This window comes from Chroicocephalus ridibundus, chromosome Z (genome assembly GCF_963924245.1).
Source record: "Chroicocephalus ridibundus chromosome Z, bChrRid1.1, whole genome shotgun sequence".
NCBI lineage: Eukaryota > Metazoa > Chordata > Aves > Charadriiformes > Laridae > Chroicocephalus > Chroicocephalus ridibundus.
Genome location: NC_086316.1, coordinates 3,633,156 through 3,653,870, shown reverse-complemented (window position 1 = coordinate 3,653,870; position 20,715 = coordinate 3,633,156). Strand labels below are relative to the sequence as shown.

General features: G+C 36.5%; 1 protein-coding gene across 1 annotated transcript in view; it reads left to right on the top strand.

The window, feature by feature from the left end:
• The window catches only part of ADGRV1 (adhesion G protein-coupled receptor V1), a 290,661-nt gene that overhangs the window by 67,725 nt on the left and 202,221 nt on the right, over positions 1–20,715 (top strand). Inside the window, exons 35-53 of the mRNA XM_063320199.1 lie at positions 740–949; positions 3,856–3,986; positions 4,252–4,351; positions 5,436–5,615; positions 7,165–7,328; positions 7,887–7,980; positions 10,637–10,715; positions 11,313–11,451; positions 11,957–12,098; positions 12,807–13,069; positions 14,628–14,803; positions 15,512–15,636; positions 16,381–16,547; positions 16,630–16,773; positions 17,240–17,347; positions 17,497–17,749; positions 18,426–18,548; positions 18,754–18,976; positions 19,448–19,652. Of these exons, the coding sequence (XP_063176269.1) occupies positions 740–949; positions 3,856–3,986; positions 4,252–4,351; positions 5,436–5,615; positions 7,165–7,328; positions 7,887–7,980; positions 10,637–10,715; positions 11,313–11,451; positions 11,957–12,098; positions 12,807–13,069; positions 14,628–14,803; positions 15,512–15,636; positions 16,381–16,547; positions 16,630–16,773; positions 17,240–17,347; positions 17,497–17,749; positions 18,426–18,548; positions 18,754–18,976; positions 19,448–19,652 (3,026 nt within the window). The remainder of the gene's footprint in view (positions 1–739; positions 950–3,855; positions 3,987–4,251; positions 4,352–5,435; positions 5,616–7,164; positions 7,329–7,886; positions 7,981–10,636; positions 10,716–11,312; positions 11,452–11,956; positions 12,099–12,806; positions 13,070–14,627; positions 14,804–15,511; positions 15,637–16,380; positions 16,548–16,629; positions 16,774–17,239; positions 17,348–17,496; positions 17,750–18,425; positions 18,549–18,753; positions 18,977–19,447; positions 19,653–20,715) is intronic.

Sequence of the window (20,715 nt, the reverse complement as noted above, 5' to 3'; positions counted from 1 at the left end):
AGCTTGTTAAATCATCTGCACTCAAAAGAAGGGTTGCCAGCAGTGATTCTGAGGCTGACGTGTAACTGTATTAGTGGTTATAAGTTTAGTAAAAAAGGTTTTCAAAATATTTTGAAAGACAGTGTAGCAAGAAATATATGTATCTTGTAAACTGATATTCTCGTAATCATAAAACACAGTTTATGCACATGCACTGAGCAACAGGATTGTGTTGTAAAGTGTCACAGATTATAGAGGCTGGTAATTGACCACGCTTGCTGTCTACATTATCATCCTTTGATAGTCCAGAAGACAAGGGACTGACACAATGGTAACCCATTTTAATGCATTCCCTGCCCTAGTAAATATATTCAAATTATGTTTATACAGTTGTGTATAAGGTTCATCTTGGCAATTTTTTTACAAGGATGCTATTCCCCTTTTCTAAGTTAAATTTGAAAGTCAGAGAACTTATAATGCAAATAAAGAATTCTAGACATTCAGAAATTACGCCTACATTGTTAATTTTTACATAGCATAATAATTTGATAATTACATTCCCTTAATGTAACTTTACAATAGTAGTTGAATAAAACTTCATAATGACATTCAGTATCTTCTAGACAGGTAAATAAATAAATGTGTTTCATGTCCTTTTTTATATTGTTTAAGTATTTCCTACAAAAGGAGATGATTAAGTTTTTTTAAAAGGTGATTTCCATTTGCATACATAAGAATGTATATGTTCTTCTCCTTGCAGGGGAAACAAAAAAGCTGGTCACGCTGACCATTTTGGATGATCCAGAGCCAGAGGATGATGAAAGCATCATAATCAGCCTGGTCCGTACTGAAGGGGGGAGTCGGATTTTGCCCAGTTTTGACACTGTCACAGTGATTATTCTGGCAAGTGACAATGTGGCAGGAATCATTAGCTTCCAGACAGCCTCAAGATCTGTTATTGGACGTGAAGGTGGGTTCTTTGTGTTGACCATGCTCAGTTTGTTTAACATCAGCTTCCATCTCCCTGCTTTCTGTTGATAATGACTCGCAGTGGTTGTTTGCATCATGGTTCAGAGAATGCCAGCAAGCAGAAAATAACCATGTATTTGGCACGTATTTTTTGAATTTTTAAGTCTTGCACACATAGCACTTAAATGAAATCTGTGGAAAGGATGAGTACACCAGTTCCAAAACCATTTTATATATCGTCTGTGCTTTCCTTTTTCTGAAGATTATGCCTTGCTTCTATTGATATTACATTTCAAAGCTCCTTTTAGCATTTCTTGTTTTACTAATTTATTCCATATTCCAGAACTGTATGTACCTCCCATCATACACACCTATTAGTAGTCATAAGTGAATCTCATCTGTCAGTGACTTACAATTCACTTTAAAACTTCTACAAAATGTCCCTGCAGAAAGATTAGGATCACATCTTCCTCCTTCTTGACTCAAAACCCTGCGGTTTTAAAATTTTCTGTTTATGTTTTTTTATGGTAGCTAATTTAGGAATGTAGCAATCTTGCTGTCATCCCCCAGTCGTGACTTTTGGGAAAGAAAAACAATAATTTGATACAGACCAAAGGTTTCTACTGGTGCTTTGAAAGAGCATGTTGGTGTTTGATCTAAGGTTTGATGCAGTTTCGCGTAGGATAATAGCAGAACTAACGGTGGTTGCTTTTGGCAGCCTTTGCTGGAAGCTCCATGTATGGCAGTATCCTATTTCTCTGACATGTAAACTGATGGTCAGGGAAAGTTAACAAAACAGAAAATTGCTCTCCACTACTGTGTGCATTGCATTTTCTGTTTGAAGAAAAAAGTCTGTCTCAACCAAACTGTTCTTTTTTTGATGTTTTGTTTTGTTTTGGGTTGGGATATGTTTTTTTTTTTCCCCAGAACTGAAAGAACATCATAACCGTTTGGTTTTTATCTAGATATGGTTTGTGTTAATTTTGTGCTGTTGTGTGCCCAGTTTTCATCCTTTATTCCTCCACATTAACAGTTCTGATCCTCCTGCCAAGCCAGCTGCAATCTGGCAGGCTAAGGAAAACTGTTACTGAGTGCAAGGAATTAATACAAACTGTCTCGTTCCCAAAGGTTACGATGACCCTGAAGGCTTTCAACTGGTTAAATATTATTCATAGTATGCTAGAAAATGCTGAGTGTTTGGAGTTTAAATATTCTCCTGTAGTTTGGGAATTACTTGATGCCTGCTCCTCCAGCTTGTGAAAAATAGTGCATTGCCTTACAGCAAGAAAACCCAACCAAACCAAATTCCCTTTGATAAAAAAAAGCCAAGAATGAGCTAAGGCCTTCAGATGATTTCAGTGTTTCTATTTCATTTTCAGTATTAAGTCTTTTTGTTCTGAAAGAAAAAATTATCAGACATAAATCCAAATAGGATTATCTTGTGTATCTATTGTATTATAGAACATTGTCTGTTGAGAAAATCTGTATTATGTTCAAGCTGTGAGTATTATTTGTCACCTTATTGAGGGCAAGAGTAGCATTTCATTTCAGACAGCGGCATGCAACTGTTGTGTGGCTGCAACTGTATTAGGGGAAAATGCAGCTTGAAATAAGAAAGAGGAGGATGGCTGAGGCCCCCATCGTCTCCCTGATAATGTAGAAACCTAAAGATATGCATAACATAGTTAAATAATGAAAAACTTAAAACAAAATAATGAAATTAGCCTAGTAACACTTTTAAACTTGAGAAATCAATTAGTACTTGTATTAGTATTTCTTTCTGGATGGATGTACCAAAGATTTTAGTAAAACTGACCAAGAAACAGGTCAGTAATTAACTACTTGGGGTCTGTAATGATGACGAATTGTACTTCAGGTTTCCTAGTGTTCGGATTACAGTGCTTTCTGCGTCACAAAGCGTTCTGTCCCAGTCTTCAGTGAAAATTCATTGTATTACATAAAGTTATATTGAAATAAGCTTTGGCTAAATTGTACATTCTGTAGTGGTACTAAAGTAACCATTTTTCTGTTAAATATTTATTTGTTCGCAATGGATGTGCAAAATTCTCAAATAGGATAGGGTGGATTTCAGCGCAGTGTGAAGCGATTTGATAAATTAGCCTCAGGGGGACCTGGAACCTGGCAGTCTGTCCTCAGGTATCTAACTGTAGAAGCAGGACGCTTGTGATGTCAATAAATTTTGAATTCTTTTATTCTCTTAGTAGCAACAAGTAACAAGACAAAGATATGAACGCTGGTATATCTCAAAGGCTTAACTGAAGTTTGAAATATTGGAGCTGAATAACAAGTAATAATTCTATTTATTTGAAAATGGGTGTATACAATTCTTCAACGACTTCTTCACGGTTTTATATTTTAATTAATTATATGAAGATCTCTTGAAGTTAATTGTTCATACATCTCATCGGTAGCCAATACACATGCATCCCCTTAGTATTTCCTTACCAAAAAAGAACAAATCTAGAAAGCGTTCAAATTGTTCCTGCCAGTTTTAGCTATACAGTTCAGTCCCGCAATATCATACAGCATGCACTACTTTGTGTAGTTCGCAGACAGGTATTGCTCTTCTGTTTGTGCATGTTTGGATGGGCATTTACTTTCTAAGTTATCCATGTGTACCAGGTGCCCTCATATTTTGGTAGGTCTTTGTAAGAGTGAACAAAAACCAGAAAAAAAACAGGAGGAAAGCCTTTAGGTCTGGATTTTTTGTTTCAGCATTAAAAACAAATGTGTTATACAACTGCTGTGAAGCTCACTGTTAAAAATAATACTGTTTTTCAGAAAAATTATTTTTGATTGTGATGCATGTTTTTGGCTTCTCATTTTTATAATTGATGTGTAGGAGAGGAAGCCCCAAGATATATGTGTCTTATCCCTTGTTCCTAGGAGAACAACTGCAATTCCATATTGTTAGAACTGCCCCAGGACTGGGAAACGTGACTGTTGAATGGAAGATAGTTGGGCATAACGTAAAACAAAATTTTGAAAACTATTCTGGAATGCTCTTTTTTCCTGAGGTAAGTCCATAAACAAAGCTAACGGCTACAGGAGAGTATTGTAATTGGAACTGAGCTGAGAAAACAAGTGTGTTTTATAGCAGTCTTTGTTTCTTGATCTGATTATTTACTTACTTCTTTACTTTTGGAGTTCTAAACTGGAGGGAGTTTATAGTTTTTGATACTTTACATTTATTAAAGGTGTTTTTCAAAATATGTATGATACAGTGGTATTACTTCCATTTTACACAATAATGACTAATCAATTTATCAATAAAATAAATAGGAGACGTTGAATGCAACATTGTATGTTCACTTGCTGGATGACCATATTCCTGAAGAAAAAGAAGAATACCAGATCATCCTATACAACATCAAAACAGAAGGTAATGCAGGACTGAAGGTTGCTATAGCTTAAAACTACCGTTTAGTAGTGTAATATTTTCACATGTATTAATCCATTTTGAAAGTGTCGGACCAAGCAGACTGTAACTGGTGTCAACTACGCTGAGTTCATTCACAGTTTAGTGAAACAGGTTTGATCTTTATGTGTGTATGTGTGAGTATATATGTCTATGTTTGTGTATATATATATATAAACTCCAAGTCTTTGCAGTTTTTCTTAGTAGTTTTTAAACCTGATTTAATTTTGCCTGGTTAATTTAGTGATTATTTGCTTCCCTTTAACTGAGTACAAACTTGAGCTTACTAATGTGTTCTAGATACAATTGCCATGAAATAAGCAGATATTTTTATCTTTTAAAGCAATCTTGTCATGCTGCAAGCTGACTTTCTGATCTGTCTCTCAATTCAAGGAGGTCAGAGTATTTTATTCTTGCCATTCAAATTATAATGAGAAAAGAAGCATGAAACTACGTCCCTTCTGAAATACCCTTTGCTAAACTGAAATTAACGTCTAAACACCAAACTAAATTGACATGGATTGTGTTGCTGCTAGGTGCCTTACCAGCTTGCCAGAATCATTTGTGGACTCTTGTAATCCATCAGGATAAGCATAAATTAAAACACCAACAATTATTCATCATGTCAACGGTTGGAAAAGGGGGCAATTTCTTAATGGAATGATTGAAAAGTTGAATATAGTTTTAACTTTCAGAGTTAATTCCTGGGAAATCTTCATGTTTCCTTTTACAGTAGAGGAATTTTCGGGAAGTTGATATCTGGCACTGGCCCATTAAGTTTTCTCATTCCTTAATATGTTTTTGTGGCTCTATAATTAGTATGCATACAATTTCTGTTGTGATTATATGTTACTGTATTTGTTATAAGTGTAAATGTATATACATTCCACACCATCCATAAACTTCAGTGAGCGTGTCATGCGTTTGTTTTAATTTCATTTGCACTGTTACTGACTGTCATTTGGATGCAACAATGGCAGTAATATAAGAGAAAAAAAAAACAGTTGCCTAACACTTTGTTCACTGTAGCCCATTGTTTCTTTTGCAGGAGTTTCTTCTTCAGGTGCTGCTATTTTGGACAATCAAGGATATGAAGCTGTTCTGACAGTAGAAGCTAGTGATGAACCACATGGCGTCTTGAATTTTGCTTCCCCATCCAGGGTAGTTTTAACTCCAGAGGAAAACAAAACGGTTCAGCTTTTTATTAACAGAGAATTTGGATCTCTAGGTTTGTATAAAACTCCAAGAGAAAGATAGTTCTGTCTTGGTAATCATCAGGCAAATGAAAGCCATGGCAGGGAGGCTGGAAATTTTGAAAAATCTTGGGTAAAGTCGATATTTTCAGAAGTTCTAGGCTTCTTACTGCAGGCTTGGAAACTAAGTTTTAGTTAAAACTGGAGCGACAGCCCTCATTTGCACAGCAAGAAGTCTGGGAGCTGTGATGTAACCAGTTGGCTATTGTGGTTACTGCCTTTATCTCTAATGAATCTGTCCCAAAGTTTTAGCCTATCCAGAAGGAATACAAAACAAATGAGAAAAGGAGCTTGGTTGGAACGATCATTCCTGCATATTTCCCCTCTAAACTTCTCCAGGTTGGCAGCTTAGGAATGTCCCATGGAAAAAGCTGCATTCACAGCACTGAATTCAGTTTGTGTCTCCTCTGGGAATTTCTTATTCCTTTTAAAATCAATTTGTCTTTTAACATCCATGAAATTAAGTAGTACTTAATTCCAGAATTCAATAACGTGCTGTATGCAAAAGTGTTTTCTTGTGTTTTTTGCCTGAGAATTTCAACTTATACTGCACGCTAACATGTAATCATTTCCTGTTTACCTTTTTAGACTGTATTTAGACCTCAGTGATAACCCCTCTTAGTTTCTTGTTATATTTGTTTTGAAGTGAAGTGACCAGTTACAATGAATATTCAAGATCTGGACACACCACAGATTTGAAGAGGCTTTTTAACGACATTTCTGTGTTTTCCCATTTCTTTTTTAATATCAATGAGTATCTAATTTACTTTTGAAACACTACTCAGGACACTAATGCTTTAAGAGAAGTATCCATGCTAAATATAAGATGTCTTACTTAAAGTCCATCATTATTTATTAAAACTAAGATTCTTTTATACCTTATATTTTATTTCATACAGAGTAGCTTTGAATTTCATCTGTCATTTTATCTCCAGGATCACTGTCTTTAAATTTGCAACTTGACTTTCCCTGGCAGATTAGTGAGACGTTGCTTTATTATAAAAATAATTATGTCTAACTTTTTCCCCTCATAACATTTATCACTGTGTCCCCTAATGTTATCTTTTATTGAAGTCTATGTCAGTCTGCCTGGGAAGGAAACTAGATTTATTAAGCTGTATTTCCCAGCACTGTCTTTAGAGCCTTTCTTAGATATCAGTCGTTCCTGAAACATTCTACTTCCCTTGGCACCAAACCTGACGTTAATAATACATTAGATGTCCTAGGTAGTACTTCAGCAACGTAATATTTGTGGTCCACAGCACCTCAAATATCTGAATATATTTGGACCTAATGCTCTTTGGGTCCTGTGATGTTGGACAAATCGCCGAAGGCTGGGCCGAAAGCACATTAAAAACAATAACAAAGTTCCCTTTGCTCCAAATTAATCTTTTAATCCTCTGTTTTGCGGTTATGCTTTTCATTTGGTGGGTGAGCATTTGATCTCTTTTCTTTGTCTATTCCAGGGAACATTACATAAGAACTGAAAAAAAATTATTTTTTTTTTTGTCACAAATTAAACAGGTGCTATCAATGTTACGTATGCCACAGTTCCAGGACTGCTCACATTAAGTAATCAGACAGAAGGGACCTTGGCTGAACCAGGAGCTGATTATATACCTGTTTCTGGCTCACTAATTTTGGACGAAGGAGAAACATCGGCTGCCATAAATATTACCATTCTAGAGGTAAACAATAAATCTTTTCATTCTATCCTGACCTGTATGACATCAGAGGAGGAACATTTTGAAAGGTAAAGCTTGCAACCTGTATATTACTTGAAGCTTTATACTTCATTGTAATTTAGAAAGACAGTTTTTTTCTTAAAATCACAGAAAAATCACAGACAAATAATAACAGAAAACAGCTCTATCTGTGCATAAATGAAATTTATCTGCCTCATTAAGATTTTACTATCTGATATGTAGAACAGTGTAATTCATTGCCTGCTACAGAATCCTGCTTTCTCAAAGGTTTACACCTTTAAAACTGGGCAGAGTTTATTCACAAAAGTAGTTTAGTGTCACCACAGAGTCTTTTTCATGAAATCAAATGTCTTCATAATTCATTCAAGATAACAAATTTTACACCCAATAACAGTCTTTCAGGAAAATGAAAAAGAAAATATTAATTCTAGCATTGCTGTAATCATAGAGACTTCTACTGTGTTGCTTTTTGGTGACTTCTTTGATGACAGTTTCTTAAAGGCAAGTGAAAAGGGGATGTACTGGATTTGTGTTTTGCAGGATGACGTACCAGAGGTGAAAGAATTCTTCTTGGTTAACTTAACTTCAGTGGAACTCATCATGAACCATTCAACTTCATCCCCACCTCGACTGGGTAAAACAACTTACACAGAATTGTCTTTGGCTTTCCTTTTATATGAATTGCATGCAGATTATATTACTGTGCTGTATTATCATATGATCATATGATCATATGAATATGAGACAGCGTATTCAGAAAGAAACATTGTAGAATAACAAACATATTCATTATTACACTTGCTGCTTACTTTTCTAAGCTCTGTAAAATTTATAAGGCAATTTTCATAGTGGAGTTAGTAATTAAAGTTGGAGAGCACAATTATCTGAAAAGTTTTATTGGCAGTGTGTTAATCTGATTTTCATTTCCAAGTGCATAATGGAAACAAAAATGTCAAAAAAAATACTTTGTGCGATTACTTTGTTCACTCTTTTAAAAGTCTCTTTTTATTACCCTCTATCGTATTTACTTTTAGGAGCCATATCCTATGGTTTTCTTACTCTTCCAGTGAACTTAATTTATCATTTGCTTAGTTCTTCATTCTGCTTCTGTGTGCAGTAGCATAGCTGCCATTGGCTTTAAGGACAGCTGGGTTATCCTGTGGTGCTAGAGACTAGTTACACTGATTATTTCTAACATCTTCTTCGACTCTTTTCCCTTTTCTTTGCATGCCTGTTGAAGTGACAGAGTTAATTCGTTACAGATTGAAAGGTAACTTGCAAGACTCATTGCTGATTTGTGGAGACTGAGCTGTGATTAGTCGTGTCTGAATTCTAAAACATAAAAAGAGTAACATAAAAGTGCAAAGGATTTTTCGGAACTGAATTGTGCTGAGTGCTGTGTAGTCTCACCTTCTGTTGTAAAGGGTTGGAAGTCTCTTCAGTCATGACCATTCAACCCTGCTGTGATATCTGCATTGGGTTAGATGTACTTAGGATGAACAGATAATAGTTTAACCCATGAGGCAAAAACTTGTCCTCATTGTAAAATGTCACTACGAATGCTGTTATCAGGCTATTTTCTAATCTTGTTTCCCCTGTTGGTATATTTCGATTTGTTATGATTTAAAATTGAACCCCTTGTCGGTACAGTGCATTTATCTAGGATTTCCAGCAACACATACAAGATATTTGCAGTATTTCTAGGAGGTGTCTACCATCAAAGGAGGTGGGTGTTCTGCACGTGATACAGGCGTGTGCAGTCAATCCCTCACATCAGGAATACGTTGCATGTGCTGTTCCTGTCATGGCCACGTGCATGCATTACAGGGAGGGAGAAGGTCTGTGATGTAGAGTTGAACATGCTGAACTTAAGCGCCCTTTACTTCTGATCTGAGTTTTCACTGAGAAGGAGCAGAGGCAGTTAAGTGTGAAGACAGTTCTGTTGTCTTCTCCGTGCTCCTTTTGCCACCATCTTCTAGAAAAGGTGGAAGAAGGAGCCTGACTCAAATGCCAAAGTGCAAGGGGTTAAAAAAAGGGAAAATTACCAGCAGCTAAGAATGATGAAAGAAAAAGGAATAAACTTAATGGACGGAAGAAAGTGCTAAGCTGGCGTGGACGGGCAGGGGGCGTGAGGGCAGGGGGAGGATGCCAGACCTGCAGTAAGAAGTCTGATGTTGAAAGCAAAGAATTGCAGATCCTGGGTGAACTGCTCTGGCTGTGACACAACAAGGGAAAATGCGGGTTAGGAGCGAAGCTGAAAGGTCTGTCATCGCTAGCACTCCCTCTGGATTTCTAAACCTCGGTAACATTTCTGCTGCTTCTGTAGAGGTTTTGCAGCTACTGCTGGTCTTCATCACTACCGCGTGGTGACAGCTTTGGATTCATGGCAACGACCTTTTACTTTTATTCAGTTTTATCTGAATTGATAGAAATCTTTCCTGTGGATCTAAATATAGTATATTTACAGATTCAGTTTGGTTGTAGAAATTGTCATTGTTTTCTTCATTTCTTTTTAAGACTAATTAAAATGAAGTTGACGTAAATTAAGGTAGTAATGAGGTGCTGTTGTCTTGAACAAATTAAGACACTATTTTGTCAGAAGAATCAAGTTCTGACTGTCAAATTCTGGTCATTTCTGGCATTAATCTATTATTCAGTATTTTCACAGTGCAACATACACAATAATCTTTCAGAGTTATTGTGAAGATACATATGTCTTTATGGAGGAATAGAAAGTTACAGTACATAAACAGACTACAAAGAAATTAATAGTTCTGTATTTGTAGCAGAATCTGAGGTGTGTGCCGGTAAAGTTTATGGTCAGGCACTGAAACATAAACAGGAGATGAAATACTGGATCATTTATTTTCCTTTCTTACTCATTTTTCCTCCCATATTCAGAATGGCACAGTCTGAAAAATGTTGAGTGTCATCATATTAAACACACACAATGAAGATGAATTAAGATTCCATGACAAATTTTTGGTATTTCCTAATTTTTCTGTGCTGTGTTTTGCTTTCTAAATTTTCTTTAGTCTTTTTTGTATGCGTTGTTAAATGTAACAGTGGTAATTCAAGGCACTGTGTTGCAGTTCTAATAGCAAGGTAGTAAGGATAGATTTTCTTTAAGCCTTTCCAATTATCTTGAGCAGTACCATTTTGGAAACAGAAAATTATGTATTTCTTCTAGAAAATTAGTAGAGATTCAATAAATGCTTCTATTATTCTTGAAAATCATGAAAATGGACTTTATTGTTCTTTCATTTTTACCCTTCTGTTTTCCATTTTAGATGTGGAAGGTTTAGCTTCTCAAATTATTATTGATGCTAATGATGGAGTAAGCGGAGTCATTGAATGGGAAAGTACCAAGTAAGTCTTGTCTCCTTGGAGAACTCACTGTCTCTCTCGTTGGCGTTGCCCCATTATTTTCATTACCAGTTAAAACGCCTTTTAAAAATACAGGGCCAGATCTTTGAGATGGCAAAGCATCATTCAGTTCAGTAGGATGGGGACGTGTAATGCCCACACCAACATTTACAGTACATTTACTCAGGAGTCTTTTGCTAGCATGTACTTACTTTCACTGCTTGCTTACTTTCACTCCCCCAGCCTCCATCCAGCGCTTCAGCCTCTGCATCCATGCAAGCACACTCACTGGCATCTGCCAGATCTTTTTCTCTGATTAATTTCCAGGAGCTAGGAGGAACGCATCCATGAGCACAGGCTTAATCTGCCACCAATAAGCAGGAAAAAAGCACAACCTCCTATAGCATAATTCCATTTAGATAGGAAACAAAGATAAAAAAGTTGTATTAGACAATTGGAATGATGCTGGTACTGTAGTGATGCCTTTTTCTTATAAAGCAGAAGGAATTATTTGAAGTGAAAATAAAACAACTGTGTACCAGCTCATTCAAAAGAACATGCTCAGTGAGCGCTGAGACTCTTTCTTGCTTTGTGTTTTAGTTTTGAAGTTAATGAATCTCACGGGCACCTGACAGTAATGGCATACCGAAACAGAGGATCATATGGCAATGTGTCTGTATTTTTTTATGCACAAAATTTGGAGGCACAGCTGGGTTTGGACTTTAATGTGACTTCAAGGGTAAGAAGCAAATCTTAAATCTAGTACTTTTAATTTCTTCAGCTTCCTCAAAAGAATGTCTTCTTGTTTATTGTGCAGAGTGATCAGTGGTGCAGGTGGATTTTTCAACTTGTTTCAATTGCTTTGGTCATCTGAATAGAAAGAGAAAATTAGTCATCTTATTTTACTGCTTTTTTTTCTTTTTAAATTCTGAAGTATTTTTAAATATAAGACACATTATAAACTTTGAAACATCTATCTCAAATACAATCCTGCCTAGACAGGAGCATGTAAGATTTCATATTTTCATATAAGTTTTGATATTTTTTTACAAAAAAACTTTCATTTTACAATGTGCTGAACATTTTTGCTTCTGTTTCAATCAATTTATAAGCAATATAGAGATTATAGCTCTTCTTACCTCCTTTTCATTCCTATTTAAGACAACTCAGTTTACCTTAGTTGAAAAACTTTGTGTGTATTAACAGCTGTTGAATATTCAATGCTTTCTGTGTTTTGGTGCTAGACTCTTTTTTTTGCTGACGGAGAAAGGAATAAATCTGTTGTTGTTACGATTTTTGATGATGATATTCCTGAAGGTGATGAGAAGTTCCAGTTAATTTTAACAAATCCCTCTCTGGGGCTGGAATTAGGGGAGAACACAACAGGTAAAACTTGGTTTTGATGTTCTTATTCTTTGGAGTTCTATGGCAGTCATTTTAATTCAATTCTTAATAATCTTATTTCATAAGACAGCATTGTCCTGCTATGGTAGATCTTTATAATCTTTTGGAAAGTTCTTAAACATCTCTGTGAAATCTATTCAATTAACAAGATAATATGTAAAATAAGGAATCAGAAAGAGCAAAAGTGAGCTTTTTAATAACAGAGGCTAGATTCTTCCTGTCTAGAAATCTTCCTAGATAGAGTAAAATACTTACATATTCTCTTCATATTATATCACAGACATAAAAGAAGTTACACTCAGGGAGTATAATGATAGAACGAGGGGTAATGGTTTTAAAGTGAAAGAGGGAGACTTAGATGAGATGTGAGGCAGAAATTCTTTGCTGTGGGGGCGGTGAGCCCCTGGCCCAGGCTGCCCAGAGACGCTGTGGCTGCCCCATCCCTGGAGGGGTTCAAGGCCAGGTTGGACGGGGCTTGGAGCAACCTGGGCTGGTGGGAGGTGTCCCTGCCCAGGGCAGGGGGTTGGAGCGAGATCATCTTTAAGGTCCCTTCCAACCCAAACTGTTCTATGATTCTATGATTCTGTATATACGCTAAGGCAGAATGGATTTGTCTTTTTATGTATTTTATTTCTATATATGTGCGATTACAAAAATTAAAACATATTTCCATTATTTATTTCTCAAAAGCCACAATTACTATACTTGCCAGTGATGATGGCCATGGAGTTTTGTCATTCAATAACAGCGATCACTTCTTCCTAAGAGAGCAAACAGCTCTGCATTTGATGGAAAGTGTTGCAGTATTAAATATTATTAGAGAACCTCCTCAGGGGATATTTGGCACCGTGACTGTTCAGTATCTTGTAAGTGAAATTAATTCTTCAGAGCCATCAGTGGATTTGACCCCTTCTCAAGGATATATTGTGCTGGAAGAAGGAGTCAGATTCAAGGTAATATGTGTGATACTTATTACCAAAGAAGTGAAGAAAGCTTTTTTGAAAATACTGGAAAGATTTCAGAAATGTCTGTGTTTCTTCTTGTATTTACTTTTTTCTCTTGTTTTCCTTCATTCTCAGAGCAAATTGAGTCATGAGAGAGGGAGTGCATAAAAATTAAATGTGCTCTTCTGTACATATTTCTCTCTTTGTAATAGAAAACAATATAATGTGTACATAATGTTTATGTATACATAGGAATATTTCTTTGTTATGTATTCAGCATGTAGCTGAAACACAAACTTTGAAATGCAGTGGTAACGTACAAGCATGAATAGCTAAGCTTGATGTAAAAATCCCATTCTGTAATGTGATACTTCAGCTGGTGTGAAATGAACAGAGTGTGCTGTGACAAATGCAAAAACTAAACAGCTCTCACAGCCTTAGGAATAGAAAATGACTTATTCTTCTGGGAGTATTAAACTCACTGCCTCTGTACTGTCCCCACAAGAATGTCAGCTAGAAACTGAGCCAGCTAAAGTTTGTGAAATCCTGACCCTTCTGAAGTTTAATGGCCGTTCGTTTATTTTATTTTATAATTTAATTTTATTTTATTTTATTTTATTTTATTTTATTTTATTTTATTTTATTTTATTTTATTTTATTTTATTTTATTTTATTTTATTATTTTATTTTATTATTTTGTCAGTGAAGCTAGGGTCAGCAACAGGTTAGTATGTTATGGCTAGGGGAGTAGCATCTGAAACAAACCTTTCTGGAAACACTGATTTTCAATTTCTGAACTTTAAATGCATTTGGAACTGCAGTGCTGTCGAGAGTAGCAGATCTGTGGGAAGTCAAAGACTTCTTAAAACAGTCTCTAAATATGTTTCATTGCAGAAGTAAACAGGGATCTAGAAGTCTGTAAGCTCCAGTTTAGTTCCGGAAGCATCATTACTAACTTTTTTTAGTGCATCTGTGTGACTTTTGCCTGTTTGGGTAGTGGGAAGGATGGCAGCGAGCCCCAAATGATAGTGAAAACAGCTACCTCTTTCTAGATAATTCTTTGCAAATTTGAGACCACCTTGAGAGGATCCTGTTCTCATCCACAGTGGTGCCGTAGAGGGAAAGAAGCATCAACATCAGAGAGAGTATTTCAAATATCCCTCTGTTATTGCCTTTTTTCCATCCTTCTTCCCATCAAAAGTAGTGGGATCGCCCTGTTGCTCTGGAGCTAGCTTAGTTGCCAACTAACGTAAATTAAAACCAATGTGGCTGAGCTGTGTTAGGAGATCAGGTAGCTGTACTGGGACTGTGAATTACCGAGGAATGTGCGGAATGAGTAGAGAACCAAAGTATGAAAAAAGGATCAAAAAGTACTATGTTTCAGAGGGCCTTAGAATGAGAGGAGAAAAAAGGAGATGGGGAGGGAGGAAAAAGTGGATATGCTTGTCTTATTTTTTCTCCAGTGGAGGTCACCAGGAGGATGGCTTTAGAACCTCATGGTCTGATAAGGTGGTGCCATCATTAAGGGTGAAGTCTCAACAACTTTCTGTGCTCGTTTTCTTGTCAGACACTGCATATTTCCGCAATACTGGATGAAGAACCAGAAATGGATGAGCACTTCGTTGTCACCCTCTTCAATCCAACTGGAGGAGCCAGGCTGGGCACAAGAGTGCAAACTATGATTACCGTACTACAGAACCAGGCTCCACTGGGGCTCTTCAGCATCTATCCAGTTACAAATAGGTACTAGACACTGATTCAGCTAAAATGAGGTTTTTCATATTCAGTGGAGGTGGTATCTCTCTACAGTTTTGATTTCAATGAACCTTTTTAAAGAAATTCAGTGATCCAATTGTAAAACATTTGTCATTTTGAAAAGTACACTATCTGTCAAATACTAGTACTGCTATACAGAAGAACAGAAAAACACTTAAAACGGACTATTCATCATTAGAAATGTCAGTTTCTCTATGGGTTTTTTAATAAAACAGTACTTCATTAGTCCCTAAACGTTCCACTAACAGTAGTCCATGTTAGGAGCTCCAAACCTCAGGTCAGTGCCCAGGGAGTCATGCATTTTATAAGTTTTTTTTGTTTTTAAGCTTGTGTAAAATACACGTTCCCTCAGGGCTGTTTTGCAGAAGCAAACGAACCATATGGAATGACATATTCAAAAATCATTCAGATTAAACTGTACAACTGGTGTGTTAAGTTTCAGGCTGTTTTAAAATTTTGTTTAATTTCCTATGATTTTGCCAAGGTCTTGTGGTAAGGAACATTGGACAACCTTAATTAATGTAGTTATCAGTCTGTCAGATAGCAAAAACAGTGATTAATATTTCCTTTTTATTTCTGTTGTATACTCTGCATTGGAATTGTACTGTAAGAATCTTACTTGTACACTATAAAAATAATACATTTTTTCTTTATTTTCACAATTCTCACATTTAGGACAAATTTCTTCATAATTGAAGAAGCCAACACTACAGTTTATTTGAAAGTTTCACGGAGTAATGGTCTGAACGTGTCCGTGAGCGTTGAGTGGGAGACATTGTCGGACACCGCATTTGGCATCAGTACGTTCACCTTATTGAGAGCATCCACTGCTTCTGTCGGAGTGGAGATAGCAAGAGACTAGCCAAACATACAGGAGATGTAACTTTGGAATATAAATCCACGTATTCAGACTTGATCACATTAATTAATATTTTTCTGAGCATGTGCTGATAATGCGTATAGCTGCTCACTAACCCAGACTGAAACCAACACGTTAAAAGAAGGAAATGCCTGATTTTGAACATGGATGAATACCCTGGCTCAGCAGCTCGTCTAACCCCTGTGTGGGAGTAGGAGTTTAGCTCCTGGAGTTTAGTTCTGACAACTTAGTGCTTTTTCTGTAAGGCAGTTGGACGAGTTAGGCAGTTTAAGAATCTTAGTGCCATGACTGCGTGTTGAGATGAGGGGGAGAAGGAGGACAAACACATACGTTTTGTAATTTCTTTGTCACTTTTGTCACTACTTGCTATCTATCTAGCTAATTTTCTCACGAGCTGAATTCCAAATTGAATCATTCAGAATCAGACTCATTGCCTACGCATCTTCCATATGCAACTGTAACATGTGAAGAATACATTTATTGTTTAACTCTCATTACATCCTCAGTACTGTAACATTTCTGTTTATTTACATACACTTATACCAACTATGTATAGACAATGTCAACATTTCTCACAGCAGGTCTGGTTTTTGCAAGTAAATAATGAAAATGGAATTGAAAAAGGCCTCAGTAATAAATAGTATTTTCTTTTACTATTTTTCAGGGGGTAGTATCAGTGTCCTGTCTGTCTTGCAAAGTTTTGTGGAAGAGTCAGCGTCTACCTGGTGCTTCTTTACGTCAGGAGACGTGCTGTATGGCGTTCTGTTGCGTACGCCTCCAGCTGCGTTTTCTACTGTCTACCGGTGGAAAGGAGTTTTTGTTCCCGTCGAGGTAAATGTTTGCTTGTGAACACCAAGCATACTACTTAATAGAGAATTTAAGCCTCAATTTTACTTTTTTATTCCTCTCTCAGAATTTCAGTATGTGGAATCCTAAGAGCTGTGTGTCTTTCCAAATCCGTGCCTCTCCCTACCTTGTGATTACTCACGGAGGAGACAGGCAGGGAGCTTCCAACAGCAGTGTGTACGCATTCCCGCCTGGACGCAGGCTGTTGAAGGTAAATCCGTTTTACTTCCAAAACCATAAAACAGCGAGGTTGGATAAGACCTCGGGAGGCCCTCCGGTCCAGCCATGTTTTAGAAAAAAGCACTCCGTGCTCAGCTAGTTTGGGGCCGTAACACTCTGCAGGGCTTCAATGATGTAAGTTTTTACAGCTGGTTGTCTACTGTGTTTTTATATTTATATTTTGGGCATGAGGTAAAATGGCCTGGGAAGTGCGGGAAGAAATTGAGGAGCAATCAAGTCATAGAATGTTTTCTGAAAAATGTATGATAAGTTATATTAATTGTGTAAATTAACCCCACATGTATAGACATACTTTTTTAATTTTAAAATTACATGTATGCAATTTTATATATAGTTTTATATGTATTTTTGCAATTTAAAAAAATATGTGTATATATGTATAAACTTGTCGCTTGAAGTGACTTCCAGACACCATTTTTGTCGTATTTCCCTCACAGGTACAGACTCTCTCTATTCTGGATATCAGACAGGTGAAACATTTTGCGGTGGATGAAGAAGACTATTTGATTTTTGTGAGCCACACAACCAGTTCCAGTTCCATCCAGGTTAGAATACACTTGTCTTCCCTGTCTTTGATGTGGGTAGTTTGGTTGGGTTTGAGTTGGAAATACGTAGTTTTCATCGTGACAGTGTCTCTTCTCTTGGTGCTAATTATGAAGATATAATGTCAAAAAAATAATTCATATTTCCACAGGTTTTTCAGTGGAATAAAGATAGATTTGTGCTGCATCATCAGCTTCCACTTTACAGAGCTCTGAACATAGCCTTGTTTCCTAGAGGTGGCGTTACGTACCTATTAGTTTCTTTGTCAAACACCAGCCAGAATGTGCTCTTGTACCAGTGGTTGAATAATGAGTTCAGGAATCTTCATCAATTACCAGCAAAAGAAATAAAACATATGGAGGCCTGGATTTCTGGATCTGATATCTATTTAATTACTGCGAAAGGTATTTAACACTGAGTTTGCTGAGTATATGCTGGCTTGTTCGGTAGCAAAGGCATTTGGGGTAAAGGTGTTTAGATAGGGATTAGAGTCCTACTGGGGACTGACGATTCACTGATAAGCATTTTATCAAAGTAATCTCTCTTTTGTCCCTCAGAAAAGAAAAGCATTGTGTTTATTCTCAAATACTCATGACACTAAAGAAATGTTTCCCAGGAACAATAGGAAATAATAACTATCCATCTAGCTGCTGATTGTACCCTTCCTAAACTTTTCTGGGCTTTGTAATATGCAAAGATCATTGGACAGCAACGTACATGTGTTTTTTATTACAAGCATGACATTTTAGTCATTGTTTTGTGACGGCATCCTTACGCCTATTGAAATGTTTATGTTACAGCCCATAGGTTTCTTTGCAATTGGCTGTTGTCTGCTGGCAATCTTAGTGTTCTTCTACGTGAGTGTGTGCAGAAAAGCCCTTAAATGATATCAGTGGTTGAATCATCCCATTGAGAACAGTCATACTATGGAGTTATGCGCCAAGTTAAAGGGAAGATACGATAACTGGTCTCGCTTCACAATTCAAGCCGCCAAACTCTGCCTTTTGAGTGGCCATCAGTGTGCAATTTAACTAACAGACAGGAAAATAATGCGAGTTTTGTCATTTTGCTCCTTTGTAGAATCTGGAAATTCTTCTGAGATTTTCATCTGGGAGACAGGGCAGTCTACCTTTAGACACTTTCAGTCTCTTCCAGTCTGCACTGTAAGAAACATCCACGTTTTCACGCCTCCTTCAGGTTTAGGTAAGACTTAAATGACAATATTTGTTCAAATCCTAGTTTATAATGCTGGAATTGCAGAAATATATGTGCTCATTTTTTCTTATTATTTATCAGATTTCAAAAGTTACTAAAATCGTTGTGATACCAAGGGCATTTCTGGCATTACAAGGAGAACTTTAAAATACATCACTGACTATTTCCTTTTTGTATTCCTTGCTCAATGTAGTTCACATCCTCCTATCTGGTAAGGACACAACGGTGCTGTATTCTTGGAACTCGGAAGGGAACCAGTTCTCTCCAATGCTGGAAGCCCCATATGCGCATCATATCACTTCAGCTACTGCGAGGTCTCTGAACTCCAGCAAGAGCTTGATTGCTCTGTCCGTAGAGTCCAGATCCCAGATTTATGAGCTGACCACAATCTCCAACCAGTCAGACTTTATACCTAGGTAAGGCTTTTTTGTTTCATATAACTTTCTCCCAGCTCTTGCACTTCTTTTTCTGTGACATTGTTTTTGTTACAGTGGAGAGCATTATATTCTTCTTTGTGTGGTGTGCTTATTAACACTAAAGAGAATTTTTCACAGGTAGGTTTAAGATAACCTGAAGTCAAACAGCCTCACAACCGGCTTTACAACGTGGCAAGAAAGGACTTGCAATTATGACTTGATTTTTTTTAAAGATTTTATTTGGGATAAATTAAATTACTTTCATAATGAATTTCAGTTACTCTATGATCTATTGTAATTAAAAAAAACCCATACAAACCCTACAACCTTTAAACCTCAATTACTTCCTCAGGAATATAATCCATAATTCCAGCTCCAAAAATGCATGTTAAATTTACAGCAGTGCTTTCAAAGTTCATTAATCAGCTCTCCTCAGTTTATAATTATTTGATGTGTGTGTTTTTATGCTAGTTCAGGTGAATTGATATTTGAGCCTGGGGACATGGAAGCTGTGATAGCAGTCAATATTCTGGATGACATGATCCCAGAGGAGGAAGAATGCTTCAAAGTGTGGTTGAAAAACCCTAAGGGAGGTGCAGAGATTGGTGTTCATGGTTTTGTTAACATAATTATTCCTTCCAATGACAATGCCTATGGAGTCATTGCATTTGCTCAGGTAAAACTTCTAAGGTAAATCATTAAAATATGTATATATAATTTCTGAATAACAGAACACAAACGTACTAAAACTGTAAACTGGAGCATGTGAAAGGATTGTTTTTCTAAAGTCTTGTAGCAAACTGAGTTAGAAGATTTTTAACATCCATTTAGCATTGCTGTGTGATTATATGGAACACACGGTGGTAGAAGATCAGCTCCATAGTCTGTCCCTATTGTGAGGTTTTTATAATCCCCCTACCTTTAGATAAACAGATTAGTTTGTCAGTTTGGTTTTGCAACAGCCTAAAAATTCGGTTTTCAGATGGCGTGTATCATATCATCACAGATATATATATATATATATATATATATATATATATATATATCATCACAGATATATATATATATATATATATATATATATATATCATCATATCATCTAGGCTACTGGCTGGTTAATCAAGGGAATTAGGTAACGAAATCTGTAGATCCTTTTCCTCTGAAAAAGATACTAATTGGGTTATGTCACAAGATAAGCCAGTCTGCCAGAAAAAAAAAAATTTCTTTGGAAAAAAGTTAGACTGAAGATATTATTTGAAGTGGTTAATTCTTAAATCTTCAAACACTGTAGAAGTTATCTAGCCAGGTATGTAGTGAAGGCGTACTGAAGATACAAAACACAGAAGAGTCATTACTGAAATGATATGTTGCATCTGGACTTGTGTGGACTTGAGTAAAGTAACAGCAGTAAAAATACTTCACTCTTGAAGGTCCACTTGTTTGTTATCTGTTTCGTATGATTTGGACATAAAATACCATACTAGAAAAAAAACAAACAACAAAATACCCAAACAAAAAACATTGGGTTTTTTGCTTTAGGATAAAGAGGCTGACATTTTAAATTCTTACATCCATGCAGCCTGGGAGTATTGGGTACCTCTGAAAATTAGGACACGTAAATTTAATCAATGAACACGTATTTAGCTACCTAATAGTAGACTAATTTATTGTTGCAGAATGTCACTGGCCCCCACGGAATACCCAGATCCGTAAAGAAACTTTTCTTTATAAGAAAATAA